At 42.0% G+C, this 26,130-nt stretch overlaps 1 protein-coding gene across 1 annotated transcript in view; it reads right to left on the reverse strand.

The window, feature by feature from the left end:
- The window catches only part of MPP7 (membrane palmitoylated protein 7), a 348,547-nt gene that overhangs the window by 153,297 nt on the left and 169,120 nt on the right, over window positions 1-26,130 (reverse strand). The window contains exons 7-10 of the mRNA XM_033931438.1: window positions 25,614-25,699; window positions 17,369-17,443; window positions 16,986-17,182; window positions 16,388-16,452 (exon numbers count right to left, since the gene is read on the reverse strand). Coding sequence (XP_033787329.1) covers window positions 16,388-16,452; window positions 16,986-17,182; window positions 17,369-17,443; window positions 25,614-25,699 — 423 coding nt within the window. The remainder of the gene's footprint in view (window positions 1-16,387; window positions 16,453-16,985; window positions 17,183-17,368; window positions 17,444-25,613; window positions 25,700-26,130) is intronic.

Genomic DNA, 26,130 nt, shown 5'->3' on the forward strand with positions numbered 1-26,130 from the left:
TGCCTCCCTGACCCCTGTAGACTTTACTTTTAAAACCCTGGTGGCAGTTGATACTCAACTTCTGGAAGTCAATATGGGGACAGATTAACCTCATACTGGAATCAACAATCCCTTTGACGTATGAAGTAATTATATGTGGAACATTGCTGTATATCAAGCCTCCCATGGATCGCTACAAAGGCAGGCTTTTTCTAATTATGACAGGGATTGCTATGCAAATGATAAATTGCGATCACCTAAACTTTCCGTTTTGATGGGCCAGTTTATGTTTAGGTTACAAATACAAAAAGATGAATGCTGATATGCTGGGGCATAGCAAATTATTTAAATTGGTTTGGGGACTGTTGACATCCTTTGTTACTTCAACATAGTTGTCTTTGTTTAAATTTTTTGTTTATTTTTATACATATCCAGGATAGGATGGGTGGGTGGCGGGAATATCTTTCTGGTTTATTTCTTAATTAAATGGTTGGATGGGAGGGGAGGGGTTGGATTTTTTTTCTTCTACATTGTTATTGATCGAATTTAAGTGCTTATGTTGATTATTAATGTCTGTATAATTCTTGGCACTTTGTATTAGTTTTGAAAATGAATAAAGATATATAAAAAAATAAAAATAAAACCCTGGTGGTCTAGCCTTGAAGCAGGGCAGAAGCTACCTTCCTACGCTCCTGTCCCATGAGAACCGCGATCAAAAATGCCTGCTACAAGTTCCCATTGCATTCTCAGAAGACTGCAGGAACTTGCAGGATGGCAGCCATTTTTTGGCCCAAAAATCTAGGTTTATATTAGAGTACAGCCGACTCCACTTAAGTGAATGCCGGTTAAGTGCATGCTTTGGTTATCTGCACCCGACCACCATGGCCCTGTTTTTTTACATTAAAGTCAATGGACGTAAACTCCGGATATTTGCAATTCTGATAAGCACACAATCCGCTTATGCGCACTGATGTCGTAGGTCCCACGTCTATTCTTTCACGTAATGTTCACTCTGGTTAAAAGCAATCACGTAGCTGAGCCATGCTTTTTCAGCCTCCACATGCTGAGGAAAGTAAGGGCCTACTTCCGCCAACAACATTTCGCCGTCCTTGTCCAATCTATCATCCTCTCCAAACTAGACTACTGTAATGCTATTTACTTAAATCTAACAAAAAAAAAGTCTTCAAAGACTCCAGCTAATCCAGAACACTGTGGCCAAATTGATCTTTGTAAAATGCAAATCTGACCATGTCTCCCCACTCCTGGCCAAACTTCACTGGCTCCCAGTAATTTCCAGAATCCATTTCAAATGCACCTGCCTGGCTTTTAAGATCATTCACGGCATCCTCCCTTCCCTAATCCCTCTATCTTATAACTGACTCCACCAGACCCGCCCAAATATATAAACTAGCCTTCCCCTCTCTACATGTTATTCTCTATACGGGTAAACTGGGAAAATCCCTCCTTTTCAAAATCATAGGGCTTTGGAATGATCTTACTATCCCTCTGCAGAACCTGGCTACCTCCAATTATTCCGTAAGCACCTGAAAACTTGGCTTTTCACAAAAATGTAATTCTCTCTTCCCCCCTGTATGCAACCCCAATTCTTCTCTTCCTATATTTAAGTTCATGTAAACCTCATTTCGCTTCCTATATTTAAGTTCTTGTAAACCGTGCCGAGCTCCACATCTGTGGAGAAGATGCGGTATATAAACTTAAGGTTTAGTTTAGTTTAGAACTGCACCATGGTGTTGCTTGGACAAAAATCATTGTCTTTGGCTGAACATATCCACCATGCTAATGTCAGACGCTGCTTAGGTGTTATTACAGTATACTTATACATAAATTGGAAGGGCCTGTCCCCCGAGAGTGGTGTACTCCAGGTCCTCCTGCAGTTACTCACACAGATGACTACAGCATGGTTTCCCAATTAAAGCGATAGAGACCTATACACCGCTTTTAAACGTAGAAAAGCTGTTGGTTTCAATGTGCCTGCCTGTTGAATATGAAAGCAACAAAAATCAAGGGATAATTGCAAACTTCAAACATCATTACAGGTCACTCGTCCTAAGATATGTGATGGTAGTGATCAATGCAAGCATGGAATCCTGCCCCCGAGCTGCTGAAAAATGATGGTTCTCGACTCTCTTCACATGGTACTCTGATTAAGTGCACACTACGTTTAAGCGTACGTGGCGAACTGGGCCAAAGGGTTTGCACTTAAGCGGAGTCAACTGTATATAAGGTATGTTTTAAAAATGTAAAATATGTATATAACATCTTAAGTATCTTTAGAATTTCTGAAACCCTTTCTAAAAGGTTCCATTCACATGCAAAAATATTTTTTACATTTAGCTCTGTGACTACATAGGCAAGAACAGTCTATTAAAATTCTTGAATCTGCTATTGCTAAACCTTAAAGTTATGGCTATCTGATATGCTTTTTTAATTTTAAATAAATTTTTATTTTTAAATAGGTATACAAGATAAAAGGTACAATACTCTGGGAACAAATACAACCATAAACCAAAAACCAAAACCACGATGAAAGAGTCTACCGTGTGATGTCTGCGCGGAGACTAATGGACTCAACTAAGAAACCTAGCAATACCCCCCCTCCCCCAATTCCCCCTATCTGATATGCTTTCTTGTGACTTTCTAACCTGTACTTTTTGGCATCCCATTTTTTCCTGCCATCAATACTTTTTCCACTCCTTTGCCTTCCAGCTTTAAGCAGGACTTGTTTCTGCTGGACAAACTAATATATATCTAATTTGCTAGCATGAAACTTAGGTATCAAACAATTCTACCTCAACCACCCGAGGGCTAATTAGGAATGCAAAAATGACAAACTATAATCCAATAGTTTTATATAAGGTCATTGGACCTCTTTCTTATTTATTTGATTTCATATCCCATCCTCCCAGGAGAGCTCAAAATGGGTTACAATGTTACATACATAACAAAGCCTGGCAAAATATAACATGACAAATATAGCACAGTGTGACAGAGCAAGTTGAGCATTAGACGACAAACATAGATAGGATGGCAGTAACTTAGCATTGCAGTCAGTCATATATATATATAAGCATAGCATAGCATGATAAGTATAATGGCATAGCACGTAGTAGCATAGCATGGCATTGTATAATGGATATAGCACGTGAATTTGTATCATAGTAGATATGATGTGGCATATATAGTAGGAAAGATACAATGTATATTAGAGAGGAAAAAAGGTGACAGTATGACAAATGTGGCAAAGCAGAATATGGCAAAGACATGGTGACTTGGTAGGGTAGAGCATTATATGATGGGCAATATAAAGTGCGACAGTTCCTGGTAGGGTGGGCAAAGCTCATCAGTGTTTGACATTTGTGAAGGCAGAGTGCTGGTGCTCTTTTTTGTTAGGTTTGGGATTTGAGTAGGTGCACTCTCGAGGGTCAAGAGAAGAGGTGGTTTTTTATTGCCTTCCTGAAGTTCAGTAGACCTTCTTTCTATTTGCTCTATATAATTCTCTAGTGAGGTCCCATTTAGAACATAAGAATTGCCACTGCTGGGTCAGACCAGTGGTCCATCATGCCCAGCAGTCCGCTCACACGGCAGCCCTCTGGTCAAAGACCAGCCCTACCTAAGTACATTCTGGTTCAGCAGGAACTTGTCTAACTTTGTCTTGAATCCCTGGAGGGTGATTTCCCCTATGACAGACTCCAGAAGAGCGTTCCAGTTCTCTACCACTCTCTGGGTGAAGAACTACCTTATGTTTGTACGGAATCTATCCCCTTTTAATTTTAGAGAGTGCCCTCTCGTTCTCCCTACTTTGGAGAAGGTGAAAAACCTGTTCTTATCAACTGAGTCTATTCCCTTCTGTACCTTGAATGTTTTGATCATGGAACCCACACCTTCAAAGAGATAAATAGGATACAGCTGATCCAGAAGGTAGCAATTACAATTTTCAGTGGTGTTCATCAAAGTATACAGAGAGACTCATAGACCTCAGTATGAATACTTTGGAAATCAGACGAGAGGAGATATGTTTAAACCATTTAAATATCTAAGTGGCATAAATCCACAGAAGGCATATCTCTTAACTGAAAGGAAGTTCTGGAACAAACGGGCATAAGATAAAGTTAAAAGGGGATAGAAGTAATCTAAGGAAATACTTATTTATTTAAAGAGTGGTGGATACATGGAATGACCTCCCAATGCAAGTGGGGGAGATGAGGGACTTTGAATTCAATAAAGCATGGAACAGACATGTGGGATTTCTTAGGGGGAAGGAGGAGATAGTGAATAATATGAATTGGCAGACTGGATGGGCCTTTACCCTATAGTTGACGTAATTTTCTGTATTTCTTTGTTAGTTCACCCTTTATTTTTTTCCTATGCTAGAGAGAAGAAAGTTTCAAGAGGAAGAGGAGGTGCTAGTACACGGTCATCACTACATGGCTTAACACAGCTGAAGAACATAACATAGTACTTATAAACTGCATAACCGTAAGTTCAATGCTGTGAACAACAGATTAAAAATAACATAACCGAAGGATGATTTAAATTAGTTCGCTAAATATTTTGAAAGATGATGAGTTTTCAATTGAGTTCTAAAGTGTATGTAAGAGCATGCACTACACAACAGTGGCCTAAATGCCCTGTTATAGAAAGTAATGCCTCTGCTGGGTCAGACCAGAGGTCCATCATGCCCAGCAGTCCGCTCACACGGCGGCCTATCAGGTCCAGGACCTGTATAGTAATCCTCTATCTATACCCTTCTATCCCCTTTTCCTTCAGGAAATCATCCAATTCCTTCTTGAACCCCAAAACCGTACTCTGTCCTATCATGCCCTCTGGAAGCGCATTCCAGGTGTCCACCACCCTTCTGGGTGAAGAACTTCCTAGCATTGGTTTTGAATCTGTCCCCTTTTAATTTTTCTGAATGCCCTCTCGTTCTTGTAGTCTTCGAAAGTTTGACGAATCTGTCCCTCTCCACTTTCTCTATGCCCTTCATGATCTTCTAAGTCTCTATCATATCCCCTCTAAGTCTCCGCTTCTCCAGGGAAAAGAGCCCCAGTTTCTCCAATCTTTCAGCGTATGAAAGGTTTTCCATACCCTTTTATCAAGCGTGTCGCTCTCTTCTGAACCCTCTCGAGTATCGCCATATCCTTCTTTAGGTATTGGATGCAGTACTCCAGATGCGGGCGCACCATTGTCTGATACAATGGCAGGATAACTTCTTTTGTTCTGATTGTGATACCCTTCTTGATTATACCTAGCATTCTATTCACTTTCTTAGCGGCCGCTGCGCACTGTGCCAATGGCTTCATTGTCTTGTCCACTATTACCCCCAAGTCCCTTTCTTGGGTACTCTCACTCAATGACAGCCCTCCCATCGTGTAGCTGTACCTCGGGTTTCTGTTTCCTACGTGCAAGACTTTACATTTCTCTACACTAAACTTCCTCTGCCCCTAATTTGTTCAGGTCCCTTTGTAAATCTTCGCAGTCTTCTATAGTGCTAGCCCCATTAAATAGTTTGGTATTGTCTGCAAATTTTATTACTTCGCACTTCGTCCCTGTTTCTAGATCATTTATAATAACATTGAACAGCAGAGGTCCAAGCACCGACCCCTGCGGAACACCACTCGTGACCCTCCTCCAGTCCGAGTTGTGGCCCTTCACTCCTACCCTCTGCTTCCTACCCGCCAACCAATTCCTGATCTATCTGTGTACGTCTCCTTTTACCCCATGGTTCTTTAGTTTCCGAAGTAGGCGTTCATGGGGTACCTTGTCAAAGGCTCTTTGGAAGTCTAAGTATACGATGTCTATGGGGTCCCCTTTGTCCATCCGTTTGTTAATTCCTTCGAAGAAGTGAAATAAGTTCGTCAGGCATGATCTTCTCTTGCAGAAGCCATGGTTGGCTTGTTATCATAAGTTTATTCCTTTCTAGATGCTTCTCGATGCTATCTTTTATCAGTGCTTCCGCCATTTTCCCCGGGACCGAGGTCAGACTTACCGGTCTGTAGTTACCCGGGTCACCTCTCGATCCCTTTTTAAAGATGGGCGTAACATTGGCTATCTTCCAATCCTCTGGAATCACGTCTGTTTTCAGGGATAGATTACAGACTTGCTGTAGTAGTTCTGCTATTTCCTCCTTTAGTTCTTTCAGTACCCTAGGGTGGATTCCGTCCGGGCCTGGTGATTTGTCAGTTTTTAATTTTTCTATCTGCCTGTGTACGTCTTCGAGGCTTACTTCCAAGGATGTTAATTTTTCTGCTTGGTCTCCTTTGAAGATTTGTTCAGGTTCCGGTATATTAGATGTGTCCTCTTTTGTAAATACTGACGAAAAGAACATGTTTAGTCTTTCCACCAGTTCTTTTTCCTCCTTCACCACTCCCTTCCTATCTCTGTCATCCAGCGGTCCCACCTCATCCCTAGCCGGCTGCTTCCCTTTAACATATCTGAAGAACGGTTTGAAATTTCGTGCTTCCCTGGCTAGCCTCTCTTCATATTCTCTTTTTGCTTTTCTAACCACAAGGTGACATTCTTTTTGATATTTCCTGTATTCTTTCCAGTTCTCTTCAGTTTTGCCATTTTTCCATTTCTTGGATGAATTCTTCTTATCCCCTATTGCTTTCTTCACTTCTTTAGTTATCCACGTCGGGTCTTTTGTTCGGCTCTTTTTGCACCCTTTTCTGAATCTGGGGATATACAGATTTTGTGCCTCGCTCACCGTGTCCTTGAATAAAGACCAGGCTTGCTCTACAGTCTGCCATTTCTTTGAGCTGTTCCTAAGTTTCTTCCTTACCATTACCCTCATCGCTTCGTAGTTTCCTTTCTTGAAGTTAAAAGTTGTCACTGTGGTTCTCTTTCCCTTCGTTATTCCTATTTCAACTTTGAACTTGATCATATTGTGATTGCTGTTTCCCAACGGTCCCACTACTTCCACTTCCTCTTACAACCTTGAGCAGATGGAAAATTAAACAATGCATGTGATTCTCTCCTATGTTTATGGAATGCTATGAGAAATCTATCGGTCATATAGCTTGGAGCAATACCATATGCAACTTTGTAGCAAAGACAACCCAGCTTAAACAAAACACGCTTCTCCACTGGAAGCCAAGGTCATCTTAAGATTATTAGATACCCCAATTGACCCTTAGCTTTGTGTCCATTTTCTCAAATTCTAGACCCATAGCCTCACCAACCTCATGATTTTGATCAATCTCAATTGTGACCATCCCAATACCAGCCCCCTCTCAGAGCAATTCTAAACACATAGATAATCAGACATCATATTTTAAAATACTAGTGTTTTAGGTTTGTTTGGTTTTTTAGATATATACAAATTAGGGCAATTTGCAGAAGTCATTTACCTGAGTAATAGAACTGCCCATCTTCTTTGCATATTAAAGTGCATGCTGTTGATTCTCTGAGATTTTGCGGCTGTTATAAACATTGTTCTGCTTTGATTGCAGTTGTATTTTCCCATCCCTCCTCCCTCAACAAGAAAAAGCTACCTAGCCAACCACCTGGCCTGCCAAACAGATAAGGTTGGTCTCCAGAGGCCCTGGACTGGTATGAAAATTATTTTTAAAGAGAAAGAAATGATAGGTTTCAGCGGCCTGTTAGATATGTGCAGAAAAAGAGAGAGAGGAATCAAAAGATGACCCCAAGATTATGAGCTGAGCAGAGAAGACAAGAGAGATATTCACAGAATTGGAGAATGGGGGAAAAGGAGAAGGTAGCATTATTCCTGGGGACAATGCCATCCTACATTGAGAACCACAATGATAAATTACCATAAAAGTTTGTTACTGATGTTGGTATCATTATCAAATCTGATCAATAAGGATTTAATATGCAGGAAATGCATGCTTGTTTAAGAAAGGAAAGCAAGTATATCTTTTGATTTAACAGGCAAACATACTTTCATCTGTAAACCTCAAATGCACTTCATTCTAAAGCTGTATTTTTCAAAACATGAACACCAATTGAATTTTAATTTTGTGGCCACCATTAAAGAGCGGGGTAACACTTAATTGCATATTTTAGGAAAACATTTCCAAAGCAGACATCAGAAAAAAATGAAGCTGTACTCTGAGGTTAACAAAAAATTTGTTGTGACAACCCCCAATTGAGGTCTCTCAAAGTATGGTATATATCACTACAAAATACCAACAGCTGGAGGTGATCTGTCTCGCTCACCGTGAGAAATAAAAAAAACATATGTAAAAGCTATGATATGCAGACTCTGACTTGAGTGTTGCACTGTTTTTGCTTTGAATGTTTAGAGTAATAGAAATTAGATAATTCAACATATAAACCCTAACAGATAACCATAAAACACGTGCAGCAGACCCCTATGTTCCACCTCCCTTTCTGCCCAATGTCTCCAGTGCTATCCTCTTATTAGTGCTATGACTCAGCTGTCTTCTAGATTTCTGGATCCACTGACCCCAAGGGATGAAGGTGGCAGTAGCAAGAATACAACAGAGGAAAGAAAGTGGACACTGGAGCTGCTAGCCAAATGTTTGGTAGCTGTGTGCAACAGCTTGCTGAGATACACCATTCGCGCGGGCATGTGAATAAAATATTGAGATAGAGCTATAGAAAGATATATATACTGTATATGTACACCTATATACACACAGGTTATGCATTAGGCAACTGTAAGCAGATTTTTTGTTATGGGAGTGCCTTAAATTCTATAATGCCAACATATCAAAGGCAAGTAAGCTCACACCAATATCCCAAAACAATAAATTAAAAGAGCTTGTGGGGAGGATTTTTCTTTAAGAACAAATGGAGGTCTCAAAGTTTTAATTGCAAAACACATGCTTTAACCTCTAAAGCAGGTGTGCCCACACTTTATGGGCTTGCGAGCTACTTTTATAATGACCAAGTCAAAATGATCTACCAACAATAAAATTTTTAAAAAAACACAAAGCACACTGAAAGGCAGAGAAAATGTTAATTATTCATATTCCGGGTTTTTTCAAAGAGGTCACAGCAGATGACTCTATGCAATGTCACCTCAGTAACAAAATACAAAAATAGACAAATATACCCCCTCCCTTTTTACTAAACCACAATAGTAGGTTTTAGCACAGAGAGTTACGCTGAATGCCTCGCACTGCACTCAATGCTCATAGACTCCCTACGCTAAAAAACGTTATTGCGGTTTAGTAAAAGGGAGCCATAGTGCAAAATATAGACAGCAGATATAAATTCTCAAAACAGACACATTTTGATCACTAAATTGAAAATAAAATCATTTTTCCTACCTTTGTTGTTTGGTGATTTCATGAGTCTCTGTTTGCACTTTCTTCTTCTGACTGTGCATCCAATCTTTCTTCCTTTCTTTCAGCCTCCTGTATATTTCCTCTCCTCCAGACCTCATTCTCTCCCCCAACTTTTTCTTTCTGTCTCCCTGTTCCCCCTTCTTTCTGTCTTCCTGTCTGCCCCCTTTCTTTCTTTCTCCGTGCCCTCCTCCAAGCCACTCGGTTTGCTGCCACCACCATTGGGGAACAGCCCCCAAGCCACCGCCGTCCCAAACTTTCCCTGCAGAAGCGTCGCGCTGACCAGCATTCCGCTCCCTGATGTCAATTCTGACGTAGGAGAGGAAGTTCTGGGTCAACAAGGCATTTCTCCCCATTCCATCCAGCCTGAGCCCCATCTCTCCTTGATCCAGCATTTCCCTTCTGTGTCTGTCAGAATTACCATTCCACCTATTTTCCAGCATCACCCTTCTTTGTGTCCATCTCACCTATATCCCTATCTCACCACTTTTTCAGAATCTTCATTTGTCTCTGTCCTTGTCTTTACCCCATGTTCACCATTTGCCTTTCAATGTCTTTATCTCCCCCCCACACACACTTTTTCAGCATTACTTCTATGTCTCTATTTCACCTCCTCTTCATGTCCCCTCTGTATCTCTATCCTTATTCAGTAGGTCCTGCTTACCCTTTCTCTTCTTTGTGTCACTATCTCCATTTTCAGCTTTTCCCCCTTTTCCTTTGTTAATGCACCCTGTAGCCAGAATCTTTCCACCCTCCCTCCACTCTGGCCCAGCCCAGTATGAAATATTTCCTTTTGTTTCCCTCCCCTCTCTCTTTCTCTCTCTCTTCTGCTCCCTCACCCACGAGTCCTGCATCTGGCCCTCTCCCTTCTACCTGCACCCGGCAACACCCCCTGCTCCGCGGCTCTCTTCAGAAACTCGTCAGCAGCGGTGATCAAGACAGGCTGCCGACATCGAGGCCTTCCCTCTACGAGTCCCGCCTTTGTGGAAAAAGGAAGTTGAAACAAGCAGGACTCGCAGAGGGTAGGCCCCGATGTCAGAAGCTTGTGTCGATCGCTGCTGCTGAGTTGCCGAAGAGAGCCGCGGAGCAGGGGGTGTGGCCGGAAGCAGGTAGAAGGGAGAGGGCCAGATAGGAAGGCTGCTGGAAGAGGTAGTAGAAGTTCCGGAGCATGACACCAACCCGGGCCAGGATGATTTCTTTTTCAGGCTGCTGCTGCCGCCACCGCCACACCCCCCCCCCCCCGAAATGACAAAAAACAGCCTAAAGTGGATGCCCGGCGTCGGCGTCTTTGATGTCGGGGAGAGGAAGACTGATAGGCATGGTAGATCGGGACGGCAACACGAGTCTATTACAGAGCCCAGGATGGGCTCTGCGATCGACTCACTTTGCCTTCCTGAGCTACTGGTTGATCGCGATCGATGTATTGGGCACCCCTGCTCTAAGTATCTGGTTTGAGAAAAAAACATAACTTCGCACTATCGATGTTGTGCTACATGGTGCCATTCTACTGATTAGAGTGTTGAAATGTAATCACTGCTGTTATATTAGGGACTATATTTTAAACATTTCCAGGTTGTATTATTGTTAGACTGTGTGGACTGCAAGACTGCTTTTCTCATTGTATATGCGCTTCCATTCTATTCATCATCCTCAACATTATTCTACTACTAGCCCTTTTACAGTTTGTGATACTTTTTACTGGCTAAAAAATAATGTATAGTTCATGAGATTTTGAGAGCATATGAATCCTCTCCTCTGAATATCATCTGGAGAGACTATGGTCTGGAAAGATCAGGTAGTACAATATGCATATTTTGCTGTCCTTTTTAACTGAGAAAACATTTTCTTCCCTGTACTTGGTTTGTCCGGATCTAAGGTAGGTTTCTTTGGAAGTGGTCTGACTACTGCAGATTTCCAACTCTGTGGAATTATACCTGATAGTAAGTACTCACTTATTTAGGGCAGGATGGATTCTAGGAAGATAGAAGAGTGGTATGGGTCTAGGATGGAGGTTGTGGAGGTTTAGAGAATCTACTTCTATGGTTTTCAAATCATCAAATGGTTTGAAGTGATCAAGAGTTTCTAGGCCCCGTGCATTGTCAGGCAGTACAGCGTCATTATTATTTGGTAGGGTCTGGGCTTTCGAGTCTAGGGCTTCACGTATGTTATATATTTTTTCATGGAAGACATAGAGAGGGTTTTGCTGTCCAAATTTGTTTGTGGGAACTGATTATTCCCTTGTGAAGCTGAGAACAGATTTTGGGTTAGTGTGAAGATGGCCTTTAATCAGGATTTTTTTACAGTAGTTTGGAGAAGTAGGCCTTTTTTGTCTTATGTGTCGCTGATTTGTACTCTACGAGGAATTTCTTTCAGGTGGATTTGTCCTCTGTGCTTTGCATTCTGTACCATGTTTTTTTCTGCTTTCCTGACTTTTCTTTTCTTTGCTCTTAAGGTTTCTGTGAATCAGAGAGATGAAAATGATCGTGGGTTTGGTTTGTTTCCTTTACTTTTGTAAGACTCTCATAGAGTGATTTGATACCTGTGTGTCAGGCTGCAGCTTTTTCCTCTAGGGAGCTGTTCGTAGGGATGTTGAGGGAAAAGTTTTCTAGGTGGACAGACTTGGGATCAAATATAGCTTTAGACCATGGTTTTTCCTTGACTGTAACTAGTTTGGCCTTGATGGGTAAATCAAAAGAGATTATGCAGTGGTCGGTTCAGGGACTGGGATACTAGTGGATGTAGCTGATTTGGAATCAATTAGGGGTCTGTCTGAGATAAAGATTAGGTTTAACATGTTTTCAGAAGAGTGCGTGGGAGAGTTAAATAGTTGAAGTCCTAGATCTGATAGTGACTTTATGAAGTCTCGTGGGGCATCCATAGTATGCGGATAGTCTGCAAAATTGAAGTCTCCTAGGATGATAGTCTGTTTGTGGGTTATAGTTAGGTTGCTGATCACAGCTAGTTAACTTATCCAGAGTAGACATAGGGGAGGTGGGGGCTCGGTAGATCAGGATGAATACAATCTTTTTATCATGACCTGTTGAGAAGATGAGGCATTCCAGGTCTTGTAGAGTCATGGAGTTTAGGAGGTGTGGATTCAATTTGGATTTGTTGATTGCGGCTACTCCTCCTCCCTTTTTGACAAGGTGGGAGCATGCTAGTGCTTGATAGCCAGGTGGGCACAGAACACCCAGAGTAGCCCCATCATCATCTTTTAGCTATGTTTCCATTATCAGGAGGATATCCAATCTGTCAGTGTTATGATGAGGTATTTTTTGTGGACTGATCTGGCATTCACCATAGCTGCTGAGATTATGTTGGAGGTTTTCGCTGGTGCGGGTTTTTTTTGCGAGTGTTAGGTCTCCATAACTGCCTTGGCCCATGATGGCTGGCATGTGGAATGGCACCATTTGAGTGAGGAACACAGTAATTAAGAGGAAGGATTGAGGGTTTAAGTTTATGTGCAGTTTGTCTAACAAATCCTGATGCTAGCACTCACTCTGCCGCAAGTTTCATCAGCTGTAAGAAATAGTGCATGTGAAAAGCAAAGGGATACTTAGAACAGATGTCATTGTGAAATTCGAGGAGAAAGAAAACATTTCACTTAATCTGTGGGTTTATTAGGAGTTCATTTCACTTCAAAAAGGGTGGCTACTGCAAAATGTGGTTCTATTTTCTTCCAGATTGTTAAAAATATTTCATCACTGTTTATGAAAGTAAAATAAGTATTCAGATTTCTTAAGAGAACTGAACAAAGGGAGGGTAATTTTGTATCATTACCTAGACAAAGAAGGCATATGTTGCTCCTATTATTTAATGGTTAAATATATGCCTCTATAAAATTGGCTACTGGCAGTGGTGTGCAGTACATTTACAAAAGAGGATTCTGTAAATGTGCTGAACAACAAAGGGGACTCAAGTGACAACATAGCATCTCCTACCTCCACAAAAACAACAGAGGGGCTCTATTACTACTACTACTTGCACTACTAATTTCTATAATGATATTAGATGTATACAGTGCTGTACACATCATATGCAAGTACTTCCTCTGTCCCTAACAAGCTTACAATCTAAGGTAGTTTTTTCTTATTTTGCACCTGGACAATGGTGGGTTAAGTGACTTGCTCAGGGTCACAAGAAGCTGCAGCAGGAATCAAACCCAGTTCCCCAGGATTTCAGTTCACTGCACTTCCCATTAGGATACTCCTATACCCTATACAGTATTCTACAAAATACTTCTCACTCAATCAAGAATACCAAGGAGGAGTTGGTGAGCCCAACTTCCCACTCTAATGAAAAACAACAAGAGAGGTTTGGAGGTCCCAAAATAACAATTTCTAATCCAAATAGAGAGTGGGACTCAGGGACTCAAATAACACAACACTTATCTCCCTTCCCAATATTATCTTTTTCTATAACTTGTGCCCAACAGCTTCTTTCTCTCTTTCTTATGCCTTGCTCTTCCCCTCACTTGACTCCCATCCATCTACCCACACTCCCTTGGTACCATATCCTGTGGCTCACTTACTACCTCTATCTTAACCCCAATGTCTCCTCCTGTTGCCATATCCTGTCTTCCTATCTAGACCCTACCCCACTCTCCCTTCTCTACCCAATCCCTTCAACTCTGGAATTCATTGCCAGAAAATGTGGTGAAATCAGTTAGCTTAGCAGGGTTCTAAAAAAGTTTGGATAATTTCCTAAAAGAGAAGTCCGTAGGCCATACTCCCATTTCCTGCCCAGCTACTGTAATCAACTGCCTCCTCACATCAGATCCCTCAATGGACTTCTGAACTTTAGGAGAGCAATAAAGACTTACCTCTTTACATAAACTCCCATCGCTGACTATACTCTAGTACTTCTCCCGACGTCAGGCGAGAAGGCACTAGCACACACATGGTACAGGCGGTCTTAAAGTTTTTAAAGTGATAGTACACTTTTTTTGACTGTCTGTGCCAATGCTCTGTGGACGATGTCACCCACATGTGAGAATATACTTCCTGCTTGTCCTCGGATAATCATTGAAGCCCTTAAAGGCCCTGCCTACACACCACTGCCCACTGGAAAACTGCCACAGTGTTTCACTTGTTCCAAGGAAGCTCACTTTTTTGTTTATTTCACAAGACATATGCATAATTCCATTCCTATTCCAGCTCCACCCATCCTCCGACCTCTGGATTCTGATTCAGGTACACATTAATGTCATTTTAGAAGTGCCTAGCTCTCTACATAAAACACTGTTCCATGCAAAAAAGGCTTACATAATTAACCCAAAGAGTATAGTTTAAACATAAGAACATGGTGGTGGGGTCCAGCAAGAGGGCAAATTGCACAGTCTGAGTGCTGCACACAATACCTTTGTGAGTTCCTCTCTGCTGGTGAAAGGAAGAATAGTAGCTGCAGGGAATAAATGCTGTCTTTGTTGGTGTCTACCACGGGTCTTTTGAACTACAGTAGTATGTGCAGCGACCAGTTGGGGCAGTAGCGATGTCTGACAAGCAGCTGCATCAGGACCAAAGGCAGCTCCACTGAATCCAACCATGAGAGCAGCAAACTCTGGATGAGAAACACCCCTGACTGATGACATCAGAGGTGCTGTTGACACTAAGAACGCAGCTATGCTGGAGAGATTTCTGAATGGATTTCTAATTATTTGTTTGCTTATAAACATTGTTCTCTAGGGAGATGCGAGGCATCGCTACCCAGAAACAGACACCTAGGAAGAAAAGCCCTGATCTTTAACTTGCAAAAAGAAATCTTTCATTGTCTCTCTTATGTGGTCTTCTCAAACAATTAAACCAATTCAAATTTTTTTGAATACTGCTTCTCCTCAAGTTTTGAATTAAAATCAGTCAGTTGACGAGGTCAACAATAACTTTTGTCACACGTGCAGTTACTGACTAAGGGCCAGATTCATAAAGCAAACCGATCGGTTAGTGACCCCTTTGCAACCAGATTTCCCTCCTGCACTATTCACTAACCTCTCCTGTGATCCACTTCGAATCTGTGCATGCAAATGAGGAGAAACGCATGCAAAGTAGGCAGGGACGCAATTCACAAAACAAATTTCCCGATCCGACTGGGCTGGCCGATTAACCCAAGAAGCGACTGCTGGGGAGCAGTCGAAAATGTCTTTCTGACTCTCCGAAGCCCTGCTCTCTGCACATCATGCTCTCTTCTGCCCCGAATGTCTCCTGCCTGCTGCCTCGAATCTCTCCTGCCCTTCCCTACACTGTGAGTCCATGGTTTTAACCCGCAGTTAAAGCTACGGACTCACTGGGCCAAAAAGTAAAAAAAAATTTTTTTTTTTTTTAAAATTTGTGGCTAGGACGTGAATGGATTGCATCAGGTCCTGGCAGAGGAAAACAGCACATAGCCTGGCACCACAGAGTCCGTAATATGAAAGCCACTCTTCGCCTTACCCTGCTCTCCAAAATGAGCACAGAGGCTCATTGCTTGCTCGATTTCCCCTCTGTACCGAAACCGGAACAGGATCGGTGGGCGAAGCGCGGCGCATATTCATGAGCAGGGCAGAGGTTGGCGATCTGCCACTCTGGAGCCCTAATCGATTGAGGCGATCAGAAGCCAGAAAGCTTTTCAAAATTCTCTGAGGTTACATGCGGGCGGCAGCTTTCCTTAGAGCCTGGCTGCACCGAGCAGTGCCCTGGGGGTGTGTTCTTACCACCCTGGCAGGACCTGCGTGTATATGTATAATAAAAAGAACATTTCCTGCAGAGATTCGGGGACACTCTTCTCTATCACAGATTGCTTTTATTAGACATGTAGATTCGCTTGGATAGTTAAATTACAATTCTTCACTGCCATCTTTGCAACAACTCGTCTAGTAAAGTGCACGGGTCGGGACCACTCGCCAGCGATCCGTGCAAGCAGATGGGGGCGATCGGAGGATCTGCATATTGGACTTTGGAGAATTCATCGGACCTGCCCGAATCGGGCCCGATCGGGCAGGTTCATGAATCTAGCCCAAAATATATTAATCAAGCTCATAACAGCTCTTTACTGAACTCATTATAGTGGCACACATATCCTGTCTGAAGTCAACTCTGAAATCAACCATGTCCCTTTCATTTTACAACAGCTGCCAGACTTACATAATTTTCTGCTGGAATTTTTCTGTGGTTGGACGATGAATGTAGACTGCCTCAATGCAAATCTCCTGTAGAATATATAAACAAACAAACAAAAGACAAAAAAAAAATCCATTAGTTTCACCACAACCCAGAGATTTAAAACAAATTCCATGACATTAAAATGCAGCCTAAAAAACATACTTACAAACAAAATCTATTCAGCCTTTAAAGAAATAAATCCTAGGCACTCAGGAATATTTGCAACCTCTCCAAAAAGGTGCTACAGTTTTTATTCCGACACACTACATCAATGAGGATTCAAATGCTGATGTGCTATTTTCCATGTGATTTTCCTCCAAACTGGGTCACAGTGGTTGTCCTATCAATTTCAGTCATTATTCATTTTGATCCAGAAAAATCAAGGAAATCCACACTATTTGGATAAAGGTTTCCAAGTCCAATCTTTGTACTCCTCAGAAAGACTTTCAAAGTAGATCATGACCTTGTAATTAGACAGCTTACTTACCTCATCTTTCATGAAAAAAATGACCTGTACAATGAAACAGTACATTTTTCATGCAAGAAGAAATATAACCAACATTGCCTGTCAGTAGCTAACCTCTCCTGAAATTGCTTTGAGGGGATCAAGCCTGCTCGAGGATTGGCATCTCCCTCATGTTTTGCCTGCCACCATGTTGCATCATCTTGGCTCAAGATCTGAAGGATATCTCCTTTTCTGAAAGAAACACCAGCTTCTTTACATGGAATTGCTTTATCCTCATTAGGATCATAGTCGAACAGAGTCTTAACAAACATCTGTAAGGACAAGAATGTTTTAATCCAAATTAATCACAGTTCCAGATTGACTTCACTCTTGTATTTGGTTTTGGCTCTGTGATGTAAAAACACACTAATAAGAGCTGCATCTTGATACACATTTGCTTATAAAGGGAAGTTATTACATTCAGTTTGAAAAAACACCGACTTTTGATTGGTAATTACCTTGCCCTCTTTGTATGGCATTTCTTCCTTGATGCTTGGTATAATTTTAAATGTAATTGCTCCCTGAGATTGAGCCTAAAGAATGAATAGATATAAAAATAAAAATAAAAATTTACGCAATGTACATGACTAGAAATAGACTAGGATAACTACCAATTCACTTATCAAATATTCATTCATATCCTATATAATAAAACGCTAGCCACGCATGCGCACTCAGACCTGCGTGATCTGTGATCCCTGATCTGTGATCCATAGGTCCGTAGTCAGAGTGCGTATGCGGCGGCCAGATCGGGACAGCACAGCCGGCGACTCCCCCCTCCCGCCCTCACTCACCGCCAAAGCCTCCTCCTTCTCGCCGGCTCACCCACGTTTAAATTGAGAAAAGCGCTGTACCGCGCTAACGCTGGCTTTGCCGTCTTCTCTCCACTGCGGCCCGCCCTCTCTGACTACTTCCTGTTTCCGCTAGGGTTGGCCGCAGTGGATAGAAGACGCCGAAGCCAGCAGTAGTGCGGTGCAGCGCTTTTTTCACAATTTAAACGCAGCGGCTGGGAAGGGGGTGGCGGGAAATGCTGCTTCTGCACAGGGAAGTGTGTGGGGGGGGGAGAAATGCTGTTTCTGGACAGGGAAGGCCAGGAAATGCTGCTGTTGCACAGGGAAGGATGGGAAATTCTGCTTCTGCACAGGGAAGTGTGGGGGGGGGGGAGAAATGCTGTTTCTGGACAGGAAAGGCAAGAAAATGCTGCTGTTGCACAGGGAAGGGTGGGAAATGCTGCTTCTGCACAGGGAAGTGTGTGTGTGGGGGGGAAATGCTGTTTTTGGACAGGGAAGGCCAGGAAATGCTGCTGTTGCACAGGGAAGGGTGGGAAATGCTGCTTCTGCACAGGGAAGTGTGTGTGTGGGGGGGAAATGCTGTTTCTGGACAGGGAAGGCCAGGAAATGCTGCTGTTGCACAGGGAAGGGTGGGAAATGCTGCTTCTGCACAGGGAAGTGTGTGTGTGTGGGGGGGGGAAATGCTGTTTCTGGACAGGGAAGGCCAGGAAATGCTGCTGTTGCACAGGGAAGGGTGGGAAATGTTGCTATATTCTAGCACCCGTTAATGTAACAGGCTTAAACACTAGTATAAGCTATAAATCACTGGCAAATCTGCTGTACCATGAGGTTTGTCTGCCAGCTGGTTTAGTGATGTGAACAGATACAGCTGGACAGCTATGGAATCACACGATATGAATTGTTGGCAATTTTGTCTTAACTGCTGCCACAGTGTATGGGACACACAATCTTTTTTTTTTTTTTTAATTGGTTAAAAATTAAACTGTTGGAAGCCTCCAGGTTTAGAAGCCTAACACATTTTTAAGGAGGTGGGGGTCCGAATAAGATACTAAACAAAAATTTAAATTGTTACTATTTTGCAAGCAAGAAATCTCTAAAATGAAGATAATGGAGTAAACCAAAAAAGTTCCTGCAAACAAAAGAAATGCTGTCTGTAGCAGGTGACTCAACATTAACTTCAAATGACTCACACTAAGGCTACGGACCTGACTATCATGAAAGTTTGCAATGATAATTCTTTTGAATAAGACTGAAGCTGAGAACTGAAGATAATTTGGTACTGTTAAAATGGAACAGTGAAATGCACCCAATGCTGGTTAACAAAAAGGAAAATGAGTGAATCAACAGTTCAGGATTCAAATATCAGAAATGGTTCTAGCAGTTACAAATGTTCAAGAAAAAGGAAGATGGGAAAATGTTCAAGAAAATCTCAAGGCAGCAGGGATGGAATGTAGACGAACAAAGGCCAAAATAAAAGACAATGGCAAATTTTAGAAATTTTTTTTTATAGATAGATCTAGATAGATAGATCTAGTTTCCTAAATGAGATCTATTTGCCTACAATGGAAGCAGCATATGCATGCAAATTGGGGAAATTCGGAAAACCCAACTGGATTGTTGCTCTCTAGGACAACATTGGACAACACAAACATACACACTTACAGTAAAATAGGACTTCAGAGGAAGGGCACTACAAGGGTATTTGATGCCTTAGGTCAGTAGTGTTTCCTAATTTTTAAGAGAGGGACGTTTTGGATCCAAAAGGGCTGAAAGACAGCTGACAATATCTTCCTACTTGGAGCCATGACACCAACAACACAGAACACAGATAAACTCTTTACAAATACAAACTACAAACTAAAACTCCTAATAAACACAAATGAAACCTTAAGATGCCAGACTCTGCATGCAATACAATAACAGACAAATAGAAACAAATGCATTTATTTCTTCCTGAACAGTGCAAAATATAGACAGCAGATGCAAGTTCTCAAAACTACCTATTTCAATCACTAAATTGAAAATAAAATCATTTTTCCTACCTTTGCTGTCTGGTGATTTTATTTTTCTAATCATCTTTTCCTAGTCACTAGTTGCACTTCCTTCTGTCTGTGCTCTTAACTCTGTTTAAAGGGCCTTCATATCCATTTGCTGTTTTTCTCTCCTCCTTCATTTTCTGCCCTACCACCATCTTTGGCATTAACTTTTAATATTCAACTTTCTTCAAGTTTTCTGCTTTCTTCCCAAATCTATCTACATTTCCATGTCTTCAGCAGCAAACTGGCAAACCTACTGAGTATAAGCCCTCAGGTAAGTGAATCACTAAATACCTCTACACAAATGGGAAAAGAGGGCAACTCTGGAAAGCAGTATATACTAATGCTCAAAGTATGGGAAACAAGGCTCTGGATCTAGAGGCTGTGATGTAAGAGGCTGAGTTGGATTTAGTGGTGATTAGTGTTACCAGATTTTTTCTTTAAAAAAAAAAAAAGGACACCTGACCCTGCCTCATTCCACCCCAAGCCCCGCCCCCACACAAAAATCATGTCTCCTTCCCCAAGCTCGGGGCTGTGCCTGGAGGGCCCTCTGCACATGCGCGGATGTTGACAAATTGCAGGGTTTTGGAAATTCCTCTGGGCACCCGGACAGTCCTCTGAAAAGAGGATATGTCCTGATTTTCCAGACACCTGGTAACCCTAGTGGTGATCATAGAGACGTGGTTCATGGAGAACCATTACTGGGATATAGTTATACTGGGATATAATCTGCTCAGTAAAGCCGGGGTAGGAAATTGCAGGATCTGAAGGGTAAGGAAGAAGCACTGTGGGTCAATCTGGAAAGAGGGAAAGGAAAATGTATTTACATTGGTATAATATACAGGCCTTCTTCATAGACAGAAGCAGCAGACAGATTTAATAGTAGACAATCAAAATATATGAGGGACTGCTGAAAAGTTCTCAGCCCAACCAACAAAGTTGGGGTTGTCTCCATCGAGGGCTATAACCAACTAACTTTGTTCAGATGGGGAATTATTTCAAGGAATTGTCTGGATAGGAACATTTGAAAGTAGGAAAGCAGTGAAGTTCAATGAGACCTGAGGATTCTTTCTCCGCTACAGTTTCTGCCACCTGATGAACCCAGCTGAGACAAGCCTGAGCAGCGTACCACTGCCTGAAGAAACAGGGCTGCAACATCGAAAGAGAGCTTTAGAGCTGACTCCAGCTTACCATCTTCACCATCTTTAAGCGCAATGCCACCTTTCATCAGTATAATGGTCTTCTAGTGACCACTGCCACCAACAAGTCCACCTTGGGCAATTTCATCTTCTCCAGTTCTTCCAAAGAAAGAGGATAGAGGCACGACATAGTCTAAGCACCTCCAAACCAGAATCTGGAGAAGCCCATTATATTGTAATCAACTCCACAATGGCCTCATGGACTGGAAAAGATTTTGACAGTCTCTTAGTACTAACCATCTTAAGGTTGGCAGCGGTGGAAACCTTCACCTCTGGAGAAGAAATATATGTATGTCCAGAAACTGAACAATAGAGGATGGCAGTTCCTCCTTACAGAACACCCTTACCACTGAAGGGTCATTTACGTCATCTGTCACAACCTACCCCTTCCTCCAAAGTGTCCAATAACGGAGACGGCTTTGAAACAAGTGAACCAGCAGCTTCTGAAGGCCCTGGTGACAGGAAAGAAATGTACCACCTCCCCCCTGCAAAACTGATTCCCTCCTGGACCATGAGAGGAGAAGTCAAGAGCCTAATAAAGAATTGCCCTACTTAAAGAAGAAAGCATGAAGTAAAATAAACTCTAGGGAAAAGGGTTCCTGACCCCCTGTCCCCACCTCCATAGCACAGCTAGCTGTGGGCCCTAAGCAAAGATCAGCAGCTAACTGGTGATTAACCAAAGACATCACATGCTGCCTGGTAGTTCCTTCCAAAGCAGTCTCTGACCTAAAGGAACAACCCACGGTCACCTCCAAATCATACAGAGAAGAGGAGCCCACCAAAATCTCTGCCATATGGGAAGAAGATAAGCCTGTGGAGTTCAATGAGACCCAAACTGTTCCTGCCAAATCTGAGGCTAAAACACAATGGTTCCAGTGGCCTGACACAACAGGAGCAGCATTTCACAAATTCTGCCACCATCAGAACTTCTGCCAGTTCGGCCTGTTTTATTTATTTAATTATTGCTTAGGCGATGCTATGGGCCTGAGACAGAGCAGCTATGGGAAAGATCTGAGACAGAGCTCCAGGGAAGGGCCAGTAATGGAGCAACCACAGGGAAGACAGGTAGGAAGCAAATCAACTGCAACAGCAAACCGCTGTACAGTGCAGCCATAGGAAGGGTCAACATTGAGCAAGACAGGGCACTGACAACAGAAGGAAAGCCACTGTACTCACCTCCAGCCTACAGTTATGGGCCCCCTTAGCACTATGGGAAGAAGCCTGCCTGCCCTCTTCATAACTAAAAAAACTAGCTCCACTGGGTTTTTCTGTTTTATTTTGGGGGTTTTCTGTTAAGAGAGAGGAAGGGACCCAAAAGCAGAGGAGGGGCCCCCAGGTGCGGGTAGGGACCTAGCACCATCAGGTGTACCCTAAAATTAGGTACCTAGAAAATTTAAACCCCCAACTCAACTGAATTAGAAAACTAAAACAGGAGCAAGATAAGCCAAGCTGTAGATGAAGCCCAGAGCATTGGAGAGACCATCCAACCGCATGCTGGAAATAGAAGACAGATCAATTCAGTGTTCTCTATCTCTGCCTGCTGGTAGATGAACATAATCTATTTATCTGGATTTATCTGCTGCTGCTAGGGAAGGGATTTATTTACTCAGCTGCATCAGCTATTAACATGGCACTTAACACACAAGCAATAAATACTGGCAAGATACTTTCTATTAATAGCTAACAATGGACAGGATGGAGAATGGGTGGAGACCAGATGGTAACTACGCCTTAGTTAACAGAGGTAGTAACTGTAGTGTACAGGTAGTAACAGAGCTGTACGATTTATTTGATATATTGCTGCTAAAAAAAAAATCAAATGGTCTACCTAACCAACTCAGAAAACAAAAAAAAACCTAAAACATATACAAAAACCCAACATTCAATAAAACCCCATTTTTAATGGAACCAATACCACTTAAAAATATCAATCATTTCCACCAAATGCATAGGTAAAAATCCATGCTTTAAAGTGTTTCTGAAATCATGGGTAACAATTTCCTCTTGAAGATCCTATGGTAATTAATTCCATCAAATTAGGCCAGAGGTGTGCTTCAGCAACTGGAGAAACTTGCAATAATTCTAACTGCATGGATTTCAGAGGCATGGACAGAAAATACCACTTGATGTGCCTTGATAAATGGTTTGGAATACTGAACTCTGGTACCTACTGGCAGCCAAGTGCCTACTTTCTAGCTGTACACATGTTTCCCCTTTCAAGAGCCTAATGACTGTATTGTGTATGTACAAGATCTAACCTCCACAAACTAACTTGCAGAGGGCACAAAAAAACCAAAGAATTACAATAATTTACTAGTGATAACATTAACTTAAGTAAAATATAAAGAATCAGAAAACAGTTCAGCTTCCAAATTAAGGGGCTTATTAACCAAAGGGGGTTTAGCGCATACTAACTGCTAAAGATGCCTATTATATTCCTATGGGTGTCTTTAGTGGTGGTTAGCGCATACTAATATGCTTACCGTATATACTCAAATATAAATGAGATTTTGGGGCCCCCAAAAATGGCCAAAAAATGGGGGTCTTGGTTTATATTTGAGTTTCCTTCTGATGATGGTGCTTTTTATCTTCCCCTCCCGATGAACAACACTGTTATCTTCCACCCCACTCGATGTTTGACAATGCAATCCTCCACCCTACCGTGATGACCAACACTGCTATTTCCCCCCCCCCCCAATGACCAGCACTCCTATCCTCCACTACCTATAATCCCCTGCCCCAGACCAACATTGTACTTACAGTTCTAATGCTCAGGAAGCCAACACTAATGCTCCTTGCTGGTCTGGAAAGGGGCCTTGAGTGTCTGCGCATGCTCAAGGCATGCTGGTTTCCGTCTTCTCCGGGATTCTCAAGGGAGTCCAGCAAGCCTTGAGCATGCGCAGATGCTTAAGGTCCCGCATCAGCTCTACACAGTACACTGGAATCCACTTCCTGAGCTGAACTGTAAGTGCAATGTTGGTCTGGGGCAGGGGGGAGCAGGTAGTAGAGGACAGAAGAGCTTAAGCCTGTGTTCTCTAGTGCTGCTAGTGGCCTCCTCTGTACTGTTCGTTTGCTGCGGTCCACCCTCCTCTGAAGCAACTTCCTGCTTCCACTTGAAAAGACAGCAGCAAAGGAATCGTGCAGAGTCGGCCCCGGGCAGCACAAAAGGATCATTGCTCCGCTGGCTACCTCTTTGTAGTTTTCGTGGTAGGGGGTTTTTGGAATTGGGTGGGGAGAGCATTCGGTGGAACCGAGGAGAGGGAAGGAGGAAGAAGGGAGAGATTAATGGGAGTGGCAGAGAGTAGAGGAACAGGGGCGACATGGATGGAGAGGAGGGTAAGGCAAGAGGAAAGGGAAAGGAGATGGTGAACATGGATAAAGAGATGGTGCGCATGGATGGAGGGAAGAGATAGTGTGCATGGATGGAGGGAAGAGATGGTGCATATATATAGAAGTGGGAGAGAAGAGGTAAGAGATAGTGCACATGGACAGATGCAGATAGAAATGGGAGAGAAGAGAGGGAAGAGATGGCGCATATGGACAGAGGGAAGTGGGAGAGAAGAGAAGAGAGTGATGGAGGAGAGGGTAAGAGTTGGAAAGATAGATAGATCTGAGATGGAGGCAGAAAAATGGAAGAAAACTGAATATGAAAAATCAGTGCCAAGGATGAATGTAGTGCAAAAAGTAAAGGAGAGGGGAAAAAACAGCAAATGCATAAGGAGACCTTGGAAACAGAGTTAAGAGCACAGATGAAACAAGATGATCAGAAAAATAAAACTGCCAGATAAAAAAGGTAGGGAAAATGTTTTTATTTTCAATTTAGTGACTGAAATATGTCAATTTTGAAAATTTACATCTGTTGTTTTAATATTTGGATTGTTCAGGAAGAAATGCATTTTTTGTACTGTGTGCAGAGTCTGGCATATTAGGGTTTTGTTTGTATACAATAGTACTTATACTTTGTGGGTTTGTATTAGAAGAAGGTTTTTTTTTTCCATTTTCTGCATGTGTGGCTGAGGCCAAGTGTTTTGGTGGGGATAGAAATCCAGAAACTTTGGTTGGTGTCTTGCCCACAAGCAGCAAGATATTTGTCGGCTCTCCTTTAAATTTTTGGACTTGAAACAGCCCCAGCTGAAAAATTTGTGATTATTTATGGCATGATCCCTGACAAATGACACTCACATACCCAAATTTCTAATCTTGGTTTATATTCAAGACAACCTTTCTCCTCCTTTTTTGAGGGGGGGAAAGGTTACCTCGGTTTATATTCAGATCAGTTTATATTCAAGTATATACGGTAATGCCCTTTCTTGAAGTCTCCCCTTAGTGTGTGCTAAATGCTCAGAAGCTCATAGATATAAAATGGGCTTCTTAGAATGTGTTTAGTAAAAAGGCCTTTAAGTGAAGCAACTTAATGTGACAACTATACCTGTTGAAATGGCATTTACTGTATTGCATTATCCACGAAACAGTTAACAAGTGTTAAATATTATACTTTGTGTTAACTGTATGGCAAAATACTGGGAATGAACTACAGTAACATATAATGGTAAAGTTTTACGATTATAGGCACTACTACACTGTTAACTATCAAAACTGACTGCAAACCCTTACCACAATTAAATAACAAAATTTAAATATGAAAATATGTCTTTGAATGTTCAAAGCAATTCTTACCAAAATGTGTATTATTTCCTCTGGTTGTTTATTTTCTACGGATATGCCATTAACTTCCCTAAGCTCATCACCAACATGAATAAGACCTGGACATCAATAAAATAAACATGTTAGTGTTATAAGTAAAAGTTCCTATAACTATATATATCAATATCTGACAAACTCCATGAACTGACTATAGGGTCCTTTTACTAAGCTGCAGGAAACACATTTTTAAAAACAATTTTTAATATTAAACATAAATGACACCAAGCACCATAACTGTGGATAAAATTAGGGAATTATATTGTTATGCAGCCTCTCTACAATTTTTTTTTTTTTTTAACTTTTCCCCTGCAAAAGTCATATCTAGTGCTGCCCAATTTCCAATTAGAATCAATTTACCGATTCACTTTGGGTGAATCGATTCGAATCGATGTGTATTTTTTAAAAATGGCCTCTCCGATTCGGGGCTCAACCTCCGCGTGCCCAGCTGTCATCGCGCTCACGAATCCTGCCACTCAAAACATTTTTTTTT

The sequence above is a fragment of the Geotrypetes seraphini genome, chromosome 2 (assembly GCF_902459505.1).
Source record: "Geotrypetes seraphini chromosome 2, aGeoSer1.1, whole genome shotgun sequence".
In the NCBI taxonomy this organism is placed as follows: Eukaryota; Metazoa; Chordata; class Amphibia; order Gymnophiona; family Dermophiidae; genus Geotrypetes; species Geotrypetes seraphini.